The sequence below is a fragment of the Macaca mulatta genome, chromosome 2, assembly GCF_049350105.2.
Source record: "Macaca mulatta isolate MMU2019108-1 chromosome 2, T2T-MMU8v2.0, whole genome shotgun sequence".
NCBI classification, from domain to species: Eukaryota; Metazoa; Chordata; class Mammalia; order Primates; family Cercopithecidae; genus Macaca; species Macaca mulatta.
Genome location: NC_133407.1, coordinates 63,839,719 through 63,856,321, shown reverse-complemented (window position 1 = coordinate 63,856,321; position 16,603 = coordinate 63,839,719). Strand labels below are relative to the sequence as shown.

The following is a 16,603-nucleotide window of genomic DNA, read 5'->3' as shown; positions in this document are numbered from 1 at the left end:
TCTTTGTTCACAGTATATCGTTTATATTTGTTTAAAAAACAAATTGATACTGCTGATATGGCTTTTTATTACTCATTTGAAACTATGAGAAGAGGAATCCTAGAGAGAGGAAAAATTATCATTGTAAAAGTTTTTTTTTTGCCAATCTGGACATATTTGTATAAGTATATGTTACCAAGGAATATGACTATTGAGTTTATGAATATTAAGGTTGACAAAAACATACAGGATTGCCAGTTGAATTTAAAATAAATAACAAATTTTCTAAAGTGTATGTATGTGTCAAATATGATAAGAAAAGGGGAAAAATGGCTGCTGGGTAAGTGATTGCAATTTGTACCTCACTAGGCTAGGTCTTACTTTGCTTTTCCTAGGTACAAAGAGATAATAGTTACAGAACATGGAATAAGTTGAAAGTGGTTTGATAAATTGCTTTTAACTTTACTTTTATTATTTATCCAAGACAATGCTAAGCAATAGTTATCACCTTCATTTCTGCATGCATACACCAAGCCCAACTGCCCAAGAGGAGAAGTAATCCGATCATAGTTATAACTTCCTTGGGCAGGAATGGTGACCCTGTGGTAATAACCCATCATTCCTTGCTTATCTCAATTAAGGCAGATTAGATTATGGTACCCAATCACAACTTTCTAGCTCATTCAGGACATTGAAGGACACATTCCTCCTTCTTTTCTAATAAAAACTCAATAACTAGCTAGCACAGCTTCTGGACATAGGAGGATATCTCAGAAGAATTTGACAACTGTGACATATTTTATTCCCTGTTGCATTATGTATAATTAATCTCTCTGGGCAAGGTCACACAGACCTTGGTTTGCTCAACAGTTAGTTTGTGAATTCCACCCACTCTGCGAAACAAAGGAAAAAGCCGTAGTGTGGTGAAGGAAGAGTGTCTCCTGTGACACCAACAGAGGCTAGAATAGTGTGAATAAAGAAGAAGGTAAGATTCTAGAAAAGTTTCAGAGGTAGAGTCAATAGTTTGGTTTGTGATTTGATAGAAGAACTAACTGGAGGCAGGAGTTGAGAAGAATGCCCAAGTTTCTGGGATTTGTAGCTGAAAGAATTGTGGGGCCATTACTGAGGTGGAAATTAGGGGAGGAGAAACAGGTTGGGATTTATATAAAAGAGACTGTGTAAAGGTGGGAATCTGATTTTCATTACTTTTGTCTCCTGAATATTCTTCTATGCATTGGCTTTTCCACATTCTGAATAATTTTACCTAGCAAACTACATTAAATTTCAGTTCATTCTCTCTTTAAGAAAACCAAATACCAATTATCATCTTTTTTATTATCTTTTGTTATCAGAGCTTCTGGTCAGCCTGAGATTATCAGTGTTCCCATAGTGAATTCCCGTAAATTCCAACCCAAAGCAAACTAACAAGAAATTTTAATCACCCTACTCAGCCTGTTGAGAGTAAATAGACAATTTTCTTTTGGGTCTTTCAGCATACTGAAAATAGCTTGGAGGTCTCCCTGTGTGCCTGACTCATGGTTAGTGCCCTCTAAATAACGACTGAAAGATAAATGAATAAATCTTTTTTATATGTCCTTTAGCTCTAATGTGTAATTCCAAGGTCTACTGGAAACTCCTTTTGTTCATAATCACTAGTGCCTGGCCCCTATTGATTTTGATTAAGTATGTGAGGTCTATTTGTGTCCATTACTTAGCTAATGTTGCACAATCTTATCCATGACAACACGAACAACACAGGACCATGACACTCAGTCTAAAATCTGTTGGCTTCCCATGCAGAGTAAGACCCTAACTCCTCAAATTTACGGCCTTTAATGTTTTGGCTCCCACCAACCCTTCTAGCTAATCTCGTTTATATTCTGTCTCCAGAACAAGACCTGAATTCACGCCTTTGCCTAAAGCGCCAGTTTCTCTGCTTTTCACCTACTTCTATTTTCACTCTACTCATACTGAAACTCAAATGTTACCTTCACCAGGTCTTATTTGGAATCCTCTCTCATTTAACATGGAGATTGGCCAGAGATGGAGCAAAAAATGTCTGCTAAATAGTGATTGGAAATTTAGATTGGATTATTAACCTAAAATTCTCTTTCTAGATTATGATCTAAGCAATTAAAAGAGAAAAATAACTATTAGAATCCTTGAAAAGATCATCTTCAATAATATGCTTTGGAAATCAAGCACAGAAAATATTTTTAACACCTTTTTTCTTTAATCCAAAGTATTTTTCACATAAAATAATCTAATATTGTTTGTAAATGTATCTCAGGTAGTACTTATTTTAAATAATTAGACCTTTTGTTATGACAATTAGCTGCTTATTTTTTATTTTTAAATTTGTATATACAGTAATTTTTACAATTCATTTAATAGCAACTGGTGCCATCAAATTTCTCTACTTTGGTTATCCCTTCTGCAAATTAGCACTGATTTTTTGCAAAAGTTACTATGTTAGCTGTACTGTCATTTTTCTTAAGGTTGATCAAAGATAACTTAGAATCACAGCCATTATATGATCACACAAAATGATCATATAATATATCAAACCTGTTTTATCACCAGCATTTATGAAACCAGACCTGGGGAAATAACTAGGTCTAGGGATACATGCATGGTCTTAATATTGTGAATGTTTAGCCTGTCCTGATTATTACAAAATCGGAATAGCGAGAATATTCATAATAACTTCTTAATTTAAGTGATAAACCCCAACTCATGAAAAGATAACATGCTGAACTCAATTAAGTGTCCTATTAGCTGAGAAGACATTGGTGAACAGTGTAAATCAGAGCTTTTCTTGCTGAACTTATGCACTTTCATTTTTATTGGGGGTGGAGAGAGGGACGATACACAAATTTTGTATCAAAGTGATTGATATTTAGCATTTTAAATAAGAATGATTGAGTGGCCGGTTTAGAATGCAGGATCTGGAAAGGCCTGAGAAGGCAATATTCAAGCTGAAATATAAAAATGAAAAGGAGATGACAGTGGAAAATTCAGGAGGAAGAGCATTCTAAGCAGAAGGCCCTAGAGCACTGTGGGAAGGCAGACTGGTACATGATATTCGAAAAGAGGCACAGATAGATCACATATTTCCTTGTAAGCAAGCACAAAAAGTGTGGATTTAAATCTCCAAGCAAAGAAGCCCTTGGAAGATTTTACAAAGGGAAGCAACATGATCTAGTTTATTGTTGTTCTTTTTCTTCTTTTTTTAAAAAAGATCACTTTGGAAACTCTAGCAAACAGATTTGGGGGGCAGAAGGTGAGGCCAACTGGAAGGCAATAGTCGGATCCACAGATGATTTCGCTCGGAGTAAGATGCTGTTTGTGAAGCTGGAGAAAAGATTAATCCAATTTGGAAGCTGAGTCAAAAGATCTTTTTCATCCATTGGATGAGAGAGAGGATGGGGGAAGAAATTCATTCCAGAATACTACTGCCTATTTATGTACTTCTTAAGGTTCTTTGAGACAGTCATAATGTCTTACTGTGTGAAGTTATCAGTGTCAAAATGAAGTCACTTATGTCAAGTCTAATGAAATGGAGCCACGAGGCTATGGAGTAGAAGCCCTCAGGCATCTAAGTTGGTAGTACGAATTATTGCAAGAAATTCCTCAAAATCGCAGTATTCCAGATAAGCCACTTGCACAAGGACACTTGCCTAACAATGGCTGTCTCTACCAATAAGCTAATGCCAACTCCTGCAACAAGCCCCGGTAACCAATGGTCTTTGTTTCAAAGCATGTTACCTGTAATTCTTTTTTCTTTTAAAAGCCTGCTCTTACCCAAACCTCTTTGGATGCACCTATGGCCTGACACAGAACCCGCATCCCAAATTGTAATTTCTTGCTATTCTTGAATTAACTCTGTTTTGGAGAGTCGGTCTCTCTGCTGTTTATTTTAGATTGACAACTGGTTCCTTTATTAATTAATGAGTTAATTGACACATGTTCACTTTATGTTTGCATATTTGCATAGATTTCTGATTTTACCTTTTAGAAATAATCTTTAACAGTTGGAATGGGTTGAGGAGTGAATGGGAAATGAGTAGAGACAACACATGTAAACAACTCTTTTTAAAAGTTTAGATTAGAGGTCAAGTTGTTCTTCCATTACCCTTCCAGAGAGGCAGGCTCTACATTGCTCTGTAGAAATAACCAATCCCTATTGCATGCAATCTCAGTGCAACCATCAGACAAGGTGCCCCCAAGGTCAAGGTTCAGATATGGCCCTATAAGTTGTCCAGAGCTATTGGTCACTGAGGCTGATGTCACATCGACTCCACACAAGCCTCACTGCTCTTGGCACCTGCCTCTCCCTCTAGCAAATGAGATTCTGGGTCCTCGGGGGTGAGAACACCCACAGGGTGATGTCATCATCAGCATGCAGCAGCAGCCGGTAGGGCATGATGTCAGTGCACTGTGTGGGCCAGGAGTAGGGTCTAATCATTGCTCTGTAGGCTACGGCTCAAGGGCAGCCCCAAGTGTGTGGAGACTGAGGGGCATGACATCATCTCACTGCAAGGGCCAGGGGTGGGGCTAGGTGCCCCTCTCCCCTTTCTCTGGATCATAGGCCCTGGCAGGGTGAGAGGACGTCAGGGCGGTGTGCTGGTGGACTCTCTGGCCCTTTCGCAACACCATAGTCCCCACGACCATCAGTGTAGGGAGTATTCACCTTTTAAAATGGAGAGACCGAAGGTTCAGAGGGGTGAACTAACTGGCACAAGATTACGTAGCAGAGCTGGATTCTAGATAGTCTAATAATTCTTTTTCTTTAAAAGGAACATAATCATATTTTACTCATGAGATATTTTGAAATTTAAATCAGGTAATGTATTCCAGCTGCATCCATGTCCCTACAAAGGACATCAACTCATCCTTTTTATGACTGCATAGTATTCCATGGTGTATGTGTGCCACATTTTCTTAATCCAGTCTGTCATTGACGGACATGTGTAACAAACCTGCACGTTGTGCACATGTACCCTAGAACATAAATTATAATTTAAAAAATTAGGTAATGTACACAAAGCACTTTACATATCCCTAAAATTCCTGCATATGCTCCTTACCCATGGCATCTGTCCATCCACCCAGAGCAGGGACCAATTCTGATTTCTAGCTGGATCTCCAGTAACTCAACACAAAGGAGAAGCAGAGTATACTGAGCAAAGGGCCTGAAGCGAAGATAGTAGATCTTATCAAGCAAAAGGTAAGGTCAAATGTAGATGTCTCAGCTGCACGCTGACAAGCACCACTCACCTTATCTTCTCATTGACATCACCCTTCCTATAATCATCCAGACTGAAAATCTGCTATCATTCTGCTCTTTCATGCCTGGTACACCCGATTAGTTCCTCACTCCATCTCCTGTTCCTTCCCTAGTCTCTATTTCCCTTAGATAAGGCCTCCTCAAATGACCTCTAACTTACTCAAATTGCTTCCTTAGTTAAATTAATACATATATATTTATCTTTAATAATAATTTAGTTCACCAAATATTTCCAACTTTACTCTTTCCCAGCACATAATGGGATTATGCTTCCTGGTGCCTGAGCAGTGAGGTGTTTGAGTAGATATGACCCACCCCTACCCATCCCACTCTCTTACTTTCAGAAATAGCATGTAGTTGCCACTCTGAGGAACTCCAGAGCTCTCTTTTCCTTCTCTCTCAAGAAGGAAATCTCAATAGATTCTGTCTCAAGAAACCACTTTCTTTGTTCATGTATAAAAGACAACTCCTTATTTGCTAAACTTGGATCATGAGATTGCAGAAATGCAGTCACATCTTCAGACTCCACTTCTAATTGTAGTCCTCTTGCTATTTCCATCACATCTACAGTGACCCCCTCCACTGAAGTCTTGAACTCCCTCAAAGTCATGCATGAGGGTTGGAATTTACTTCTTCCAAACTCCTGTTAATGTTGACATTTTAACCTCCACTAATCACAAATGCTTTTAATAGCACCTAGAATATTGAACCCTTTCTAGAAGCTTTTCAGTGTACTTTGCCCAGATTCATCAGTGAATGAAGTAATAATATGGGGGTGGCAGTATATGCATGAAAATGCTTTTGCTGAATTATTTACAACATGAAAAACTGACTGCAATGTAAAAAACTAATGGTAGAGAAATGGTTAAAAACCTACAATTGTGTGCAACTACCTAAACATTTAATATGATATGTCTACTACATTGGAAATGAGGTAACACTGAAAATTGATGGTTCTAAAAGATATATAACATGGTAAAGGTATATAATATGTGAATGTGATGACAGAAGAAAAAATTTGAATTACCAAATTATCAAAAATGATATATTGAGACAAATACTACATGATCTCACATAAATGTGGAATCTTAAAAAGTTGAACTCAATAGAATCAGAGAGTAGAATGGTGATTACCAGGCTTGGTGCAGGTAGATATCGGTCAAAAGATACAAAATTTTACTCAGGAGGAATGAGTTCAAGAGAGCTATTGTATAACATGGTGATTATAGTTGATAACAATGTATTGTATAACTGAACATCACTAACAGAGTAGATTTTATGTTCTCACCATAGAAAAATAAGTATGTGAGGTAATGCATACATTAATTGAGCCATCCCAAACTGTATAGATATTTTGAAACATCACATTGTACATAATAAATATATACAATTTTTGTTTACCTGCTAAAACATAAATACAATTTTAAATGATACATTGAATTATATACACATTGAAGAAGAATTAAGACTGCAAGAAAATGCAGCAAAATGCTAATAGTTATATTTATCCATTTTTTCTAACTTTCTGTAATTTTATGATATATTGCTGATGAAGAAACCAAATTTTATTAAATATCGATTCTCTGCTCCTTAGCTGTCCTTAGACTCTGAGGACAGCAACAGAGAGAGTATTTGGGTTTTTTTAGTTTTTGGTTTTCCTTCCTTCCTTCCTTCCTTCCTTCCTTCCTTCCTTCCTTCCTTCCTTCCTTCCTTCCTTCCTTCCTTCCTTCCTTCCTTCTTTTCTTTCTTAGATGGAGTTTCGCTCTTGTTGCCCAGGCTGGATTGCAGTGGCGCAATCTCGGCTCACTGCAACCTCCACCTCCTGAGTTCAAGCGATTCTCCTGACTCAGCCTCCTGAGTATCTGGGACTACAGGCGCACACCACCATGCCCGGCTAATTTTTGTATTTTTGGTAGAGATGGGGTTTCACCGTATTGGCCAGGCTGGTCTCCAACTCCTGACCTCAAGTGATCCGTCCGCCTCGGCCTCCCAAAGTGCTGAGATTACATGCATGAGCCACCGCACCCAGCCGAGAAAGCATTTGATAGTATGAAGCAGGCCATGACTTAAAAGAGAATTAAACTTTTGCACAGAAGTACAGTATAGAATTCTCACCAAACAACTGATAGTGAAAGCTTGATTATGTATAAAAGGCCACAGTAAATGCATTTTACAATTTTAGGTGGCTGCATAGCGTTGAGTCTCAGATCACTGTACTAATGAGGATAATAAGGGTATTCCCCAGATTTAATGTGAGGATTAAATGAGATAATACATATAAATGCTAAGAACAGAACCTGGACTACAGTGAATTTTCAATATGTCAACTGTTTTGGTTATTGGATTTGTTTTTCTTTGATTATTAATACTTGGTTACAGTGCCCCCATGTGTCTATACATTGCAATACTTCTGGTCTTTAAAAGGACTTCTTAATACTTTAGATTAATGCATTTGAAATGACAGTTCTAAGGCCATACATGCATTGTCAACTCATGGTTTATATACGCTATGAAGATTAAATAGCTCCTTTAAAAATAAAGTGTGTTATCACAATATAAAAGTAACACATGTTCACTGTAGAAACTTTGGAAAATATTGAGAACTGTACAGAATTCTAGTCACTTATGTACAACTACCTAGATATTTTATGTATTTTATGTATTCTATATATGCATTTTTACTAATTGGGATCTGTGCATTTTTATGTTATATTAAATTTTAGAATACATGTAAAATACATTATTAAAGCAAGAGCAGAAATAAAACCATGAGGCTACTGGGGGTTATCCCATTAAACAGAAGCTGGTGTCATCACCACGGTCTCTCATGTTCCTCATTCATTGGCAACTAAAGTACGTACATTAAACTCGAGTGGAAAAATGCTTTAAAGTGAAAGAAAGTCCAATCTGACTTAGAAGTACAAGGTTGTATTATATTATACCTTACATATAATTTGAGGAGAGATATGTAAGAATCATTTTGTTGGCCAGGCGCAGTGGCTCAAGCCTGTAATCCCAGCACTTTGGGAGGCCGAGGTGGGTGGATCACGAGGTCAGGAGACTGAGACCATCCTGGCTAACATGGTGAAATCTCATCTCTACTAAAAATACAAAAAATTAGCCGGGCGAGGTGACGGGCACCTGTAGTCCCAGCTACTCGGGAGGCTGAGACAGGATAATGGCGTGAACCAGGGGGCAGAGGCTGCAGTGAGCCAAGATTGCGCCACTGCACTCCAGGCTGGGTATAAGCTTTAAAGCTCATATTTAAAGCTCATCATCAATGGAGGCCAAAACCACTAAGTGAAAGGCTTTCGGTGAATAGGATATTCATAAGCTCTCAAAAGATCATATTTATCATTTCAAATACATATCAAATTGTGTCTGTTCTGAACATATACAGACCCCTTTTCTTGTCATTATTCTTTAAACAATACAGTATAACAACTATTTACATAGCATTTACATTGTATTATAAGTAATCTAAAATGATTTAAAGTGTATGGGAGGATGTGGGTTGGTTATATGCAAATACTATGCCATTTATATCAAGGACTTAAGTATCCTCAGATTTTGGTATCTTGGGGAGGTCTTGGAACCAATTCTCCATGGATACTGAGGGAGGACTGTATAACAGTGTTGGTCACAATACAAATTCCTGGACACCCCTTGTCCCCAACCAAGATTCTGATTAGTTAGTCTGGGGTGGTGGAGAGGGAGGGAGCAGGAATTTACATTTCTAAACAGCTCATAGGCAATGCTGATTTTGCTGATCCATGGACCTGAGTTTGAATAGCACTGAATTATAAAACTTTGAAATTACGAAGTGTCTGTGAGTCCATAGTGATGAGAAAGAGAGAGAGATAAATGATGGATACGGGTGATAAAGCTCATATTTATAGAGGAATGCCAGCTAGCAAATGTCAAGGAATTAGAGATTTAGGAGGAAAAATCACCATTTTGTAGTTCCCAATGCAATAACTGATTCAGGTAAAGATCATTAATGGAGGCCAAAACCATTAAGTGAAAGGCTTTTGGGGAATGGGATATTCATAAGCTCTCAAAAGATCATATTTATCCTTTCAAATACATATCAAGTCACTTATTAACAGCAGAGGAAAACAATTATATTTTTATCATGGAAAAAGCTAGTAATAAATTTAGTGTCACCAATGAGAGGACAAACTGACACTATATATTCCCTAGTGGATATGGTGGGAAGTGCAATAGCATCTGTAGAATATTCTTGCCAAAAATGTTTAACCTGAATCCAATCATGAAGAAACAGACAAATCCAGACTGTGGGACATAAATTGTCTGGCTTGGACTCCTTAAAAATTTCTAGGACATGAAAAACTAGGAAAAGGTGGGGAAAATATTCTAAATTAAAAGTGACATGGCCAAATGCAATAGATTCTGGATCAAACAAGTTCTGTAGATGATATTGGGTATCCTGGGGGAATTTGCTTATAGACTGTTTGATAATATTGAATTAATGCTTGAAGTTTTATGTGTAAATTAATGGCACTGTGGTTATATAGAAGAAGGGCTATTCTAAGGAGATACACAATAAAGTAAGTGTGAAGTGTCAGGATGATTGCAACTGTGTGTGTGTGTGCGTGCACGTGTGGGCACATGTGTAGCAGAAAGTGGTGGTGAGGGGGGTGGGTAGAAAGAGAGAGAAACAGGAATAGAAAAGAAGCCCAAATATGGTTACACAGGAGAAGGGTGATTCTAAGGAGATACACAATAAAGTACTTACTGGTAAAGTGTCAGGATGATTGCAACTGTGTGTGTGTGTGTGTGTGTGTGTGTGTGTGTAGCGGGAGACACTGGTGACAGAGCGAGACTCCGAGACTCCATCTCAAACAAACACACACACATAAATATTATGATACAATGAATTTAGCTATAATGTGGCACATATAGGTTTTACCATTAAATCTCTTTGATTCTAGAAACTAAATGGGTCTACAGGATACAGTGTTTCTTGGGCCAAAAACCTAAAAGATATCTTCCTTTCCCCCTTGGATCCTACATCCACCAGCAAATCCTGTCAGTTCACCCTTCAAAATACCTCTCCCTTCTGACCACTTCTCAATCCCACTACCATGAGGCCACCACCAATTCTCGCCTGGATGGTTGCATTCTCCACACAGAATTCTGCCAAGAAGGTCTTCTAACAGTGAACATCTGATTACATCATTCACCTGCTTTAAACCTCTCCATTCACTCCTTTCCCTAGCTGATGCCCACTTTCTATTTCTCCCACCTGTCTCCTTATCCGGCCATACCGGCCTCAATGCCCTTCTCTCACTCCCAGCTTGTTACTGCCTCACAGCTCTTAAACTTGCTGTTCTCCAACTTAGAATACACCTTCCTCAGGTCTTCAATGTTGTAGGTCTCCAACCAAAAGTGTAGAGGGGTGTTTTCTGAATCCTTATGTAAATGAGCCTTACACTCCCTGCCATTCCCTACCTCTAATTTACTCATGTACTTTCTTTTTCTTTTCTTTTCTTTTTTTTTTTTTCCGAGACAGAGTCTCTCCCTATCACCCAGGCTGGAGTTCAGTGGCGCAATCTCGGCTCACTGCAACCTCTGCCTCCCAGGTTCAAGTGATTCTCCTGCCTCAGCCTCCCGAGTAGCTGGGACTACAGGCATGTGCCACCTCGCCCGGCTAATTTTTTGTATTTTTAGTAAAGATGGGGTTTCACCATGTTGGCTAGGATGGTCTCGATCTCTTGACCTCGTGATCCGCCCGCCTCGGCCTCCCAAAGTGCTGGGATTACAGACGTGAGCCACTGCGCCCAGCCTATGTGTGTGTGTGGGTTTTGTTTTTTTGGTTTTTTTTTTTTTTTTTTTTTTTTTGGTAACTGCTTAGTTTCCTCATATCCTTAAAATGGAGTTGATATTTGCTATGCCTCCCTCATAAGATTTTGTGAGAATGAAATGAGATAATATTTGTGAAAATACTGCTTATATGGTTAAGTCATCTAATAACCATCTTTTTTGTGTGTGTGGTACTTTCAAGGTAAAGTGTGGTATCTTATGCTTAAAGTAATTCAACACTGTGCTAAAAATCTGGTGGACTGGAACCCCTGTGACATTATTAAATTATGTTATTACGTTAAAATACTCACTGGCACTGCCAAAGGAGGTCTCTCTATTTCTGGCTGTCCCTCTGTGTCTCTGTCTCTATCTCTGTGGTGAGAGAGCTCATGCAAGCGAGAGTCGGCCAACTCGAGGTTTGCAAAGCAGAACACAGCGGAGGGTCGCTCTTTTTAGGTTAATTCCTCCGCACAGTCAACACACTGCAGGAATTCAGTCGGCCTCCAAGACTGCCTCTCGGTACCACCTACCGGGAGCTAGAACTGCAGGGCTCCTTCCATACCTGGTCTTCCTTAGTTTGGTAAAACCCAGTTTGTTCATTATCAAAACATAGTCATGTTCGGGCTGGGCACAGCGGCTCATGCCTGTAATTGCAGTACTTTGGGAGGCCGAGGAGGTCAGATTACCTGAGGTCAGGAGTTTGAGACCAACCTGGCTGACATGGTGAAAACCCCGTCTCTACCAAAAATACAAAATTACCCAGGTGTGGTGGCATATGCCTGTAGTCCTAGCTACTCAGGAGGCAGACAGGAGAATCGCTTGAACCCAGCAGGTGGAGGCTGCAGTGAGCCAAGATCGCACCACGGCACTCCAGCCTGGGTGAGACAGGATGAGACAGAGTGAGACTCTGCCTTAAAATATATATATACACACACACACACACACACACACACACACACACACACCAGTCACTGTGGGTGTTTTATTTATTCGCCATTATTCATTCTTATGCCCTGTCGAGATTTTTGTCATTTACAATGCTTAGAAAATCAGATAGAAATATTTATCTGATATTCACTTTTCAGAAAATGTAACTGATATTTACCTTTATCTCAAAGATTTAAGATTTATTCTTTAACTCTTTAGGCAAGGAATATTTCAGAAGTGTTATGCTTTTGTTGCTATTAAATCCATGGCAGCATGCTATTTTGATAAGTTAAGTTTTACCTTGTTACAGATAAATGATAGAGTAAAATTACTTGGCATTTAGGATTTTTGTTAAATATTAATAAGTAGATTTTAGTCACTCTTGTCACATACAAGAAAGTCACAATGTGAGATGATAGGTACGTTAATTTGCTTTACTATAGTAATCATTTTAGTATCTATATGTGTCCTAAAACATCATAACACAAACCTCAAATATACACGATAAAATTCATTTTAAAGAATACACAAAATAAAATAAAAATATAAAGATAAACACCTGAAAGGAATGCACAAAATAAAAATGAAATAAAATGTATGACAATAATAAATATCAAGCCTCTTTCTCTTGTCTGTCAAGAAATATTTTGCTACTGTCCACCTAGTTTTTTCCCGTCCCTCAGTCTCGGGCTTTATTAGTAGACCAGGGTGAAGAGTGCACAGGTGTATGTATGTGCATGCATGTGCATGTGTGTGTGTTGGAGGGCAGACAAGATCATACTGCAGAGAGCAGGAGGGAATTGCCAAATAAAGACTGATAAAATTAACTCAAAAAGAAAGCTTCGAGACCAGCCTGGCTAGGCCAACATAGTGAAACTCCATCTCTACTGAAAAATACAAAAATTAGCCTGGCATGGTGGTGCGCACCTGTAGTCCCAGCTACTCGGGAGGCTGAGGCAGGAGAATCGCTTGAACCTGGGAGGTGGATGTTGCAGTGAGCTGAGCTCGCGTCACTGCACTCCAGCTTGGGTGATGGAGTGAGACCTCGTCTCAAAAAAAAAGAAAGCAAGTGACTGATGGAGGAAAATAGACTGAATCCCTGGATCCCAGGGAAGAAAGGAGAAAAGCATGAGAAGGGTACACGTTTTGGGGAGAATATTAACAGAGATTTTAAGGAATAGCTGCTATATGGGGGGAGATGTTGAAATGACAGGAAAATGCTGCTTTATAAGTTTTGCTCTACATGAAGAATGCATTTGCCCACCACACCCAACACATACACCCAGGGGCTTTCTAAAGTGAAGATTTGGGTTCCTTTCAGTATTTTAACAGGCTGTTTTCTTCAACTTTTACTTTTACATCATGCCAAGACTGGGCCATAAAGGGCTTGACTTAATTCAGATTACCAAGATACATGAGCACCAGAGGGCATTTTTTGTAGAAGTAAGTTAGTGACTTCCAATTTAAGGTTACTAAGAAGATTCCATAAAAACACACACAGAGAAATTGTAAGGGAAGATACATATTTGAGATTTTAATTACGTTCCAAAAAAGAAAAGTTCTACTACGAAGCATTTAACATTGCCACTCCCCTGAGATCTCCCTGAAATCAGGAAACTTTTTGCCAGTCTTTCATGTTTTTTATATCTCTGTTATTGAACTTAATTTATTCTGCCTAGTAAATTTTTTCTAAGAACATTTTTATTATAGAAGTAATGTATGTTGGCCTGATTTATTCTTAATTGCATGTGGTAAGTTCACTGAAGACAGAGACTATACCTTATTAGTAAAACAACGTCAGAACACCTAACAGCACAGACCCTGGAGTGAGACACACCTGAATTTGAATCTTGGCTCTGTTGCTACTCCTCAGTTAAATATCAAGTAGTTTTTTTGTGGTGGTTGTTGTGTAATCTTGTTTAGACTCAGTACACTCATCTTTAAAATTTAGATTATGCCTGTTTCTCTTTGGGCAGTTGTGAACATTAAATGGGAAGATGTATGAAAGTGCTTAGCACACAGTGCCTGGCACCCACAAGTACTCATCCCACAGTAACTATTATTACCTGTGTGTCTAGTTTATTATTTGAATCTCTACCACGTAGCACAGAAGGTAGTGCTCGGATCTTTGCTGAACAAATAGCTAAGACGAGAGAAGAAAATCGTTAAGAGGAATCCAAGGGCTGGCATCCTTGGTTTATTTTACCCCCTTTTTTTTCCCTCTGTGACCTTAAGATTTGGAGTCCTAGGGTCTGCTATGGATGATTGAGCTCTGCTTCCAGCCCCAAATGAGCCTTGTTGGAAGTGGGGTAGGAGGAAAGTGTTGTCTGTTTGTACCAGGGCCTCCCTGGGAGTTCTGAGCTTCTCAGGGGACTTCCATTCCAATCTCCAGCTCCTCTGCCCACTCACCTGCCCTCCCGCCCAATGCCTCTGGAAAGTTTCCTAGAGATGGGAACTTCCAGTGACTAACCTGTACCTTTGTAGGGTCAGTGGGAGTGAGGGACCCTCTAAAATACCATCTCCTGCAGTAAGCATTTCTTGTTTCCCTGGTTAAAAAGAGTATCTCCCGTAATCGCACATAGCATTTATTGCCCTAATCTAGCTGCTAGCTTTATGTTGTTTCCTGCTGTAAATTGTGGGTCTCTGAGAGCAAAGTCTAGGTCTGGTTCCTGTTTGATCAGTACAATGAGCTGCACATATGTTTCCAAGCAATGGCTGTTAAACTGAAATCCAAGGAAGCGAGACTCGGGGCTGTAGCCTAGAGCTGAGCCCTGAGCCCCTAAACTCCAAGGTGCTACCCCATCACCAGACCTTTAAGTAAATACACTCTGCTCCCTATGGCAGAACACAGCCTCTGAGTAATTAGCAGCCTGAAGTTCATTGTTTAAGATTCACTGGAGGAAGTTCCCAGCAATAGATTTCAAAAAAGCTGGCAGGAATCCAGAAGAAAAGCTTTATTTAGGAAATAAGAAAGCTTTATTTAGGGAACATGAATTTACAAGATGTTAACATTACCCCTTTTCCACTCCACAATTTGAAGTTCGTTTTTTACACCACCCAGCTATTACATAGGAGCATGGTGGAAATTCAATACCTGTTACAGCTGGAAACAATCTGGAAGAATTCTGACTCTATTAGCAGACAGCTTACTAAAACGTTGTTCTAGTAGTCATATACAATTAATAATGTAGTAATTTATTTGGTCCCAAATGTGACTACTATATTCAAAGTCATCCAATGTGATAAAAATTTGTAGAACATTATACATTTTCATTCCCAGTGAGCATTGCCACAGTTTGCTAAAGTTTCTGGCTGAAAAATAAATATTTTCTAGATATCATTCTAAGTTGTTTAACTAAATGTAAATGAAATAACATCTCAGGAAAAGTTTGTCATCTCAATAATTTGATTTCCTCATTTGGCATAGAAAAACAATTACCCTTTCAACTTCATCAGTGTCTCTGTTGAGACTTGGATTTTTCAGTCTCAGTTCTGCTTGAAGAATGCCAAAGTGTCTCCTCTTGATTTCATGTGGCTCTTCACAAATCCAGTTAATTTCCTGAACCCCTGGGCCAGCCCATCCCCTGTGAGGGCACAGCAGGGTTGCACATACCAGTTCCGGTCACTGCAAAGCTTCTTCACTTTGAACATTCTGGTGATGTCCTCAGCAGTCAGAGCTCCAGGCATGTCTTGTTTGTTGGCTAATAGAACAACAGGCACATTTTTAATGTGTTCATTCTTCAAAATGTGCTCAAACTGTCTCCGAGACTCTTCCAGTCGCTGTTTGTCTGTGCTGTCCACAACATACACCAACCCATCAGTGTTCTCACAGTAACAGCCCCAAACAGTTCTCATTTTTTCCTGTCCTCCAACATCCCAGACTGTGAGCGAAAGACTCCTTTCCAACTCTATCATCTCCACATTGAAACCTATTGTAGGGATGGTGATAATATCCTTAGCAAGCTTTAATTTATAAAGGAGAGTAGACTTCCCAGCTGAGTCAAGTCCCAAAAGAAGAATTTGGGCTTGTTTGGTTTGGGGATTTTTAGAACCCAGCAAACCCATTTTAGCTTTTCTCTTTCTCTCGCTCTCTCTCTCTCTCTCTTTAAATACCTTTTCTTACTTTCTTTCTTTGTTTCTTCAAATGGCCAGAGACAATGTGTCCTTTCTGGATCTCGCATGAAAATGTTAGGAAGAAAGAAGAAAGCAAATGCTTCATGCTGTATTCTAAGAACAAGAACCTAGATGTGTTTATGTTGTAGCTTATCAACTTGATTATGGGCAAACAGTATTTTATTTGCAGTCCCAGCCAATCCTGAGGTATCTGTGGTGTGAGTAACCAGCCAATGCCATGGTGACTCAAAGGGGAAATTCTCTGTAAATGAGTAAGATTAGGAGAGGCCTACCTGGCTGCAGTTTTGTTTTCTTTCAGGTGCTAGAAATCTAGAGGAAACTGAAGGTTCAACATGCAGAGGAGCATGGTTTAGCAGCAGAACAAAAACTTAACTTTTCATTTTAACTAACTTTTAACTTAAATTTAACTAAACTTTTTGTGTAACTTTTTGTAGAACTTCTCTAGGT

General features: G+C 39.0%; 1 protein-coding gene and 1 non-coding gene across 2 annotated transcripts; both read right to left on the bottom strand.

The window, feature by feature from the left end:
• Positions 1 to 2,550: 2,550 nt before the first annotated feature.
• Positions 2,551 to 2,682, bottom strand: LOC114676579 (small nucleolar RNA SNORA72). Its single transcript, XR_003727630.1, has one exon. It is a non-coding gene; the product is annotated as a small nucleolar RNA SNORA72 (small nucleolar RNA).
• A 12,279-nt stretch (positions 2,683 to 14,961) lies between these two features.
• On the bottom strand, positions 14,962 to 16,291 carry ARL14 (ADP ribosylation factor like GTPase 14). The gene has a single exon (XM_001096998.5). It carries the CDS (start codon positions 16,085 to 16,087, stop codon positions 15,509 to 15,511), a length of 579 nt encoding a protein of 192 aa, XP_001096998.2. The 5' UTR covers positions 16,088 to 16,291; the 3' UTR covers positions 14,962 to 15,508.
• Between the last annotated feature and the right edge of the window lie 312 nt (positions 16,292 to 16,603).